The sequence below is a fragment of the Corvus brachyrhynchos genome, unplaced genomic scaffold (genome assembly GCF_000691975.1).
Source record: "Corvus brachyrhynchos isolate BGI_N302 unplaced genomic scaffold, ASM69197v1 scaffold595, whole genome shotgun sequence".
In the NCBI taxonomy this organism is placed as follows: domain Eukaryota; kingdom Metazoa; phylum Chordata; class Aves; order Passeriformes; family Corvidae; genus Corvus; species Corvus brachyrhynchos.
Window position 1 is genome coordinate 1342889 of NW_008238373.1, and position 7914 is coordinate 1350802.

At 37.4% G+C, this 7914-nt stretch overlaps 1 protein-coding gene across 1 annotated transcript in view; it reads left to right on the forward strand.

The window, feature by feature from the left end:
• Positions 1-7914, forward strand: part of OPN3 (opsin 3) — an 18858-nt gene that overhangs the window by 5219 nt on the left and 5725 nt on the right. Inside the window, exons 3-4 of the mRNA XM_017736362.1 lie at positions 6161-6501; positions 7437-7688. Coding sequence (XP_017591851.1) covers positions 6161-6501; positions 7437-7688 — 593 coding nt within the window. The remainder of the gene's footprint in view (positions 1-6160; positions 6502-7436; positions 7689-7914) is intronic.

Below are 7914 nucleotides of genomic sequence, written 5' to 3' on the forward strand. Positions count from 1 at the left end.
CCCTGTCTGTAGTCAACCAAGCACTAAGTAGTAGAGATCTGTGTAATCTCTTTATCTGATTTAGTAATAAAACTCCTATTTGGGAGGTGTGCTCTCTATCACTGACAGCATAGCTTTTTGGTTATAATTTCTAGAGAGGACACCTGACAGCTAAACATACACAAAAGTCTTGGTTAGCAGACACAGATAATTTCTTTCTTCAGGTAAGAGGGTAATTGTGAAATACAGGGTCAGGATGTCATGATCTTTATGTGTATCTGCTGGCTTCTCACAGATATGCAAGGGGTTTTTTTAAATGATGGTAATTGTCATAACTTGATGTGCACAAGAGAAATTTGTGTACTGCTCACCCCCAGGCAGTGGATGTCTGCTTTAATGCCTTCTGTACATAGAAATAGGCCCTGAGGGTTTTGAGGTAAGCTAGTCTTATCACGTGGAGCGTACACACATAACCCCCGAGCATAAAGCACTTCAGCTACAAGTAATGGTAGCTAAACCATTGGCCAGTACTGGTGTTCTAACACTTTCTGATAAATTTCATTGTGCAAAGGAAGAAAGGAGTGGAAAAACTGGTTTATTACAGGAATGATCTCGAGGAACAGGAACCAAAGTTGTTTATCTGAGGCAGTTTCTTGACAGGAGGTTGCATAGTAAGGGTATACTCTGGGGTAGGCTTTATATTATTAAACCTTGTTTGTGATTGAAAGGCTACTCTTACTGAAGTGTGATTAGAGACCTCTGTCTTTTACTAACTGCAAGCTGTTTTTGTAAGGATAAAAAAACACTGCCAGATTTTAATGTAAAATTAAAAGTATTATGTCCCTTCTGGACAAATTACCATTGGTATACAGCAGCTAGATCTTGATGAGCTACCAAACCAATGTTGATATCCGGGTGTATACTCCATTCAAGTAACATGAAATAGAGCATGGGAAAAATTGTAAGAGCTTTACAGACTGTACTTTCCTGCAAAAAGCTTCTGTGTGTACAGCTGAGGTTCTTTTATTTGTTTGTTTCAATGCAAGCTGATACCACCACCACACCCAGCAAATACTGAAGTAAGGGTTAATTGCTTGAAAGTGTCTTGTGGACCTGGCTTCAGTTACAGCCTGTTCATCTAAGGGTCTTCCCTGCACAGAGGCAGAGTGATGTGCTGTGCATTACCCTCTTGCATTACCCATGTATGTTATATGCACTGATTTAATCTCGCTAAAAGCGTTTTCTATTGTTACTCAGCAGATAGTTTTAGGATCTTGTGTTACAAATAGCTGGAGGCTCAATCAACATGCTTTCAGCTTTAGCTTTTTTTTTTCCTCCAGAGTGAGTTAATCACTTGGAGTATTGAATCTGGAAGAGATGATTTATTTCACCATAATTTTATAGGACAGCTGCATATAAAATATAGTTGAAGTCTATTATGTCCAAGAGAAGTGATTTTCCCCTGCCTAGATTTGAATGCAGATATTAAAATTGCTTGAAAAATTAGAAATGATGCATAGCTGGTGCTTAAAACTTATTGTAGTGCCTAACTGCTGAATTCAAATAGACTGGTTATGTATTTTTTAGTTCAAAACTGGAGAGTGAAACAGCATCTTTTCTTTCCATGGACAAGGAAGTTGCTTCTACTAAATTGCTGCTGTCTAGCTTTTCAGATGTGAAAAGAGGTGAGGAGGGGTTGCAGAAGGGTGGCTTTCTTCTGTGATTAGGTATGCAAAATAGTCATTCAGCACTTGCATGTAGGGCAAGGATTAATTGATACAGAAAATAATATGTCCTTTGACAGAAGCCATGGTCTGTCTCAGAATTGGGTCTTACTTGCTACATTATGCTGCAGTTGCTCTATAGCAATTCTCAGTCTTTGGCAATATTTGATACCACCTCTGACCAAATTATAGGCCATGTTTGGGTCAGGGGCTCAATATGAAAATAAGGTGTATCTTGCATGGAGAGGGCAGAAGCTGTTGTGATTATTCAAACTCGGTTAACACTTCAGTTCTGAAGGCACCACAATATTTTTCTTCTAATTAAGGATTATAAAGTCAGAATATACACATTGTATGGTACAATGCAGTATGGCTTAGCTGTGTTTTGCAGGCTCTGTGTTGACATACACCATGTAGCTTGAAGTATTTAATGATGTATCCAGAACTAGTATGTCTCCTTGAAAAGCTCTGAATACAGAAGAAATAATTATCACATATGATACATGATGAAATCTACACTAAAGGCAGTATTTTGGTAGAAAAACAAGACAAAATGGCAAAAATGAGGATTTTCCTAATAGACATTCCTAAATAACAAGAAGTAGCTTGTCACTGCTCTCTGGTTCTGTGCAGCTGGCTACTGGAGAAGAAGAGGAGTTGCAACACAGAATTGCAAGCTAGTGGCTTAAACAAGAAGACACTTCAGTTTTGCTACATTTATCTGCAGGTTAAATGGGAATGACCCCATTTGTGCTAGGGTAATTGCCCAGGCTTAAATCAGAGCTAAAACTAGCATCATTTCCTAAACACAGAGAGTGTTTATGTTTATAATCAGCACTTACAGATAGGGGTATTCACTGAGATGAAAATCTATATGTCAGACATGACACTGTAAACACTGGGCAGTAAAATCTTTCTGAAAGAGTTAGAGTGGTTTTCCGGTAGAGTAAATCAACCCTCAGAACTTTGGGTCTTAGCCTCGAATCAAAATATGTAGATCTCCAGTACCTCAAGAAGCATAACAAAATTTGTTTCAGATAAAAGGTAAAAATTGGTTTGAAATGCACATTTTTGCTAAGAGGGAGCTAATATCCAAAAAATAAACATAATGTCTTTCTGTAACAGATTTGGTTTTTTAATCGGCACATATTTCATCATATTAAAATATGCAACTCAGAATTAAATCTAATAATTTCCAGAAAAGCTCCTAGAGAGGAGCGGGGGCAGGGAAGGAAGTAAAATTCATAGCTTTCCTCTGTATTAGACTACAGAAACTGAATGATACATAGAAAATGGAGCCATATGCATGCATAAATCATATATATATTATGCTGTGACCTGCAGTTCCTGCCTCATGTTTGCCTGCTACCAGACATGCCTTGAATACCAACAGAAGAGGGATTTGCATTTTGTTGCATACTGTCCAACAGGCTGTCCAAGGTCGCCTTTGCAGTTCAGGGAGGAAAATTCAAGTATGTCTTTGGAGAACAGTGGTTTCAGACTGAAAGGGGCTTTACAGAACATTGTTCAAGTATCTATGTGCACATACTGATTTTTAGAGATATTGAGCATCTAATGCCTTCCTTGAGAGTGTCAAGGACTCAGTAAATTATTGCTTCTGAGCACCTGTACTTTCAGTCAAGCATGCATGCTTTTGATTACTTTGTCATGGCTAGAATTCAGCACTCATAAAAGGGATGGGGAAGTATTAAGACCACACAGGGACATTAGTCATTGAATACCATTCAATGAGGGAAGGTGGTAAGGAGCAAAAGGTTGATTTAGGTATTCTGACTCATCATCCTGAGGAGCTGCTCTTTCTCTCCATGATCAGACAAAGCTGCAATGCTCTATAAGCAAACTGAGCCTTTAGTTGAGTGATGTGGATTTTCCACAATAAACGTGCCTGTGGATGACTATCATAACTGTCAGGTAAAATTCTGTAATTCCTAATCTTTGGGTAAGGGAAATGGAAGGGGAACTTGTTGCCTTACCTTGTGTTCAGGAAATAGACCACATTTGATTGAATAAAGCACTTGCCTGAGCCAGTGTAAGTGTAGAATAGTACCTGTAAAATCCTGTAGTCATTTTCTAATGCCTGCAAATACTTTGCTTAGATCCACATTGTTCAATGTATTTTCAGCACGTTAGGTTACAAAAAAGGGCATGAAGGACTACTGTTCAACTTCATTAAAAAAAAAAATCCCAGTAAACCCACCAACAAACCCAACCTTAGGTCTTTGGAAACCTTCTGGCCCACATTTGCTAGTGCAATTTCAAGCTATGAAGGTGAAATTCTACAGCAACGATTTGTACAAGGAAAAAACCCCACAAAACTAAATGTGAAAGGTTACTGCATGTCCAACTATATCTACATCTTTTTGTGATGAAGGTTTAAAGATGACTAGAAAAAAGCACATAAAAAAAAAAAATTGTTTCATTTTAAAGAGATATATGGAAGAGTGTGGCGTGTTTTCTTTTAGAGTGGGAAATTCTCTTAATCAAGAAAGTGTTCTAAGCTCATCACGTATAAAAAGGGAAATCTTTAATAACTGCAGCATAAAGTAACTTTCTTAGAATCCTAAAGGATATCCTACTGTGAGATACTTGGTTAATAATAAACTTCTTTTGCTGTTGAATACCTTGACGGAGAGGCTATGTGTTGCTCTAGATTTTGTTACTCTTTAGTTGCCTTCCTAAAATCCATGTTGCCAGTTCTTCTGTGCTGTTGTTAATTTGTCTTCATTAAATGTTTATCCTTTTTTCAAAGTGAGATCAGGTTTTTGCTGAATAAAAAATAATGGTTATTCTCTCTTTGGTAGTGAAATCTGCACAGTTAACCTTCTTACAGCTGTATAAGTGCACATTATGGCACATATGAATGTACTTGGAGAAATTAAATGCTCTGCATATGCATGAAAAAATACTTGTGCTTTGTATTAGATAAAATCTATACAGATTTAGACACAGGTATCTGTATAATCTCACAGAATGCTGTGAATTGTTGTTTATGAGCTTGATGACTGAATCATAACAGATTTCAGGGGTCTGGCAGTTGCCTTGATGCCTTTTCCTGGCATTTCCTCTTAAAATCAAGAGTCAAACACGGTTAGAAGGAAAAACGGGATTTTACCTCTGTATTTTTTTTAAGGATCCTTAGGTGCACCACGTCCAGGTGGAAAGCGCTGAAATGCACCCCGCAATGCACACACACAATAGATCTGGTATATCATTATAGGTCTTACTAATTAGCATATCTATCAAAAATTCCCCAATGAGAGGCTCAAGTGAGCCCCCCCCCGAGGAACCTTCCCCTGGACGGTTCTATCTTAGTTTACGGAATGTGTTCTGGAGAGGACCTTGGGGTCTGGGGCACACTGATCCCTAGCTACGAGGCTTCTAAAATGTTTAATCTCTTAGTTTGACGAACAAGTCCAAAAATGTAGACAAAAAACCACTAAGAATACAGAAGTTATAAAAAAGGTATAAAAGAAAAGGCAAAAAATCATCATGGCATCAGCCTGATGGGTAATTTGGTTTTTGATCATCAAGTGTTACAGACCATTGAAACAGAAATCCTTATATTCTAATCAAGACAGAATTGCCTCGACTTCACGAAATTATAGAAGTGTCTGGATAGGATAATACTGAGAGCTGAAGATAATGTGATTTCTGTCATAACATGTTAATAATTGTGTACTCTGAGGTGGACAGAAAAGGAAGAGAGTGAATAAATAAACAAGGACTGATATTTTTATGAAAGCAGCACGATAGAAAAGGACACTCAAAATAACTGAATGTCTTTCAGATGGGACACCTTCAGCAATGTAATGCATTGCCTTCCTGGTTCTTTTTGGAATACAAAGACTTCCAGAATGTCTTGAAATAAATTGGAATTATTCTATTTGTTTTGTTCATATTAAAGGTGCACATCTATGCTTTCATTTGCCGAAGGCTTTCTTTAATTTCAGTCTCAGCTCTCAATTCACTAAGTTTCTAAGAGATTTTTTTATTGCTGATTATCTCAGTTTTAGATGATAGCTTTTTCTTTTATAAACCCTAAACAACAACAGCCAAAGGAAACCACAAACCCCAAAGGAATGCATAACAACAAACCCTACAACTGCCAGCAGAAAAAACCCCAAACCTTGGACCATGATATCTCACTTAATGAAGTAATGTTTGGGAAGAAGTATTGGCTTGGTCTCTTTTTTTACCTTGTCCCACTTCTTAGCCATTGTACGTCATGGATCAGACATCAGCTTCTTCCTCTGAGTAGTTTGAAGTTGGTGATTCTGTTTGGCTTAATAGTTAGTGAGTAATGCACTGTCACCCAAAAATCTTACTGAGATTAAATTCATAATATGAGCTAGGTAATTTTGAATTAACCTGCTAACAAAGGAAACATTTTTCAAGAGGAGTTCAGTCCAATTTACAGTATTTGTGAATAATTTGATTTTCATTATCTTTTTTTACAGGAATTGTTTCAATTATGACTCTCACTGCTCTTGCCTATGAACGCTACATTCGAGTGGTCCATGCGAAGGTGATTGACTTCTCTTGGTCTTGGCGGGCTATCACATACATCTGGCTGTACTCACTAGCCTGGACTGGAGCGCCTCTTTTGGGCTGGAACAGATACACACTGGAAATTCATGGATTAGGTTGTTCGGTGGACTGGAAGTCAAAAGACCCTTATGATACCTCCTTTGTGCTCCTTTTTTTCCTTGGCTGTCTAGTAGCACCTGTTGGGATCATGGCCTATTGCTATGGTCATATTCTGCATGCAGTAAGAATGGTAAGTTAGTTCAAATAAGACTTCCCTTAATGTAATACTCTCAGTGAAAAGTACTGAAGCTGTAAATTTGCACTCTTACTTCCCATTCAAACTTCTGAATGTTTGATGTTCATCTATGCCAGGTACCACTAGAAAGGTTGTAGGGTTGGGAGAGAACCAGCCTAGAGCTACCGAGGTCTATTTGTTATGTGGTTTTACTGGGAGGAAGTAGGGAACTGCTTATGCTTACTAATCCACATCAGATCCCCACCTGAAAATTCAGTTCAAATCCTTAGTATGAGAAAGCGTTACTGATTCATATTCTGTGGGTAGTTAGTCTGGACTCATTCAAGTTTATGGTCAACAGTATTGGCACAACAGATCATTTGTGGAGTATGTTCATGTGCATGTCTTATCTTTTCCTTATTTTGTGACTGAGGTAACATGGCAACCTGCTGCCTAGTATTCTGCTTTAGAGATTTCATAATTTTAGAGTAAAAAACTATGTGGCAAAGCAGTACAGAGAAATCTATTTATGAAATTTTCTTTTCTCTAAATATTTCTGATGACACAAATCTACAGGATTGTCTGAGTAGTCAGATAAAGGACCACTAATGTAAACTGAAATTGCTTATGCCAGTAGCTGAGCACAAGTTATTTTTCTAAAATGCTTATAACTGCAGCGTGCTTTGTTACATCTGCAGCATGATTTGTTGTTTTCTAGTAGATTGGCTATTCTGTGTTTTCTCAGCTTGTATTTTTACACTTAATGTAGAGAATAAGAGTCTGAGAAACATGATGTAAACTTCCAGAAGATTGTGGTTTATAAGATAAGGTGTATGATGTCTGTGCCTTAAACTAAAAGAGTGAATCAGTTACTTATAAATAAATGTAGAACTATTCAGGTTCAAGTAAAACAAAACCTATTTTATTTTACGATCTTTTTTCCTCTACAGCTTCGCTGTGTAGAAGATTTCCAGACGGTTCAAGTCATCAAGCTTCTAAAATATGAGAAGAAGGTGGCTAAAATGTGTTTCTTGATGATCTCCACGTTCCTTATTTGTTGGATGCCCTATGCAGTGGTCTCCCTCTTGATAACGTATGGCTATAGCAACCTTGTAACTCCAACAGTAGCTATCATCCCATCTTTCTTTGCCAAGTCAAGCACTGCTTATAATCCAGTTATCTATATCTTCATGAGTAGAAAGGTAGGTACATGAAAGGTTTTCTTGTTTGAATTATTAGTAGCCAGTATCACAGTTGTGGAATTTAGGTCTGATATCCTTTAATCTGAAAAATTATTTAAAAATTTGAACATCTACGGTAAATGATGACAATGTAGAAGAAGTAGAGTCCCTGATGGTGCTTAAATACCACCAGATTAGGAATTTAATTTGCTTATATGTGAATTTAAACATTTAACTTGCATGAAAG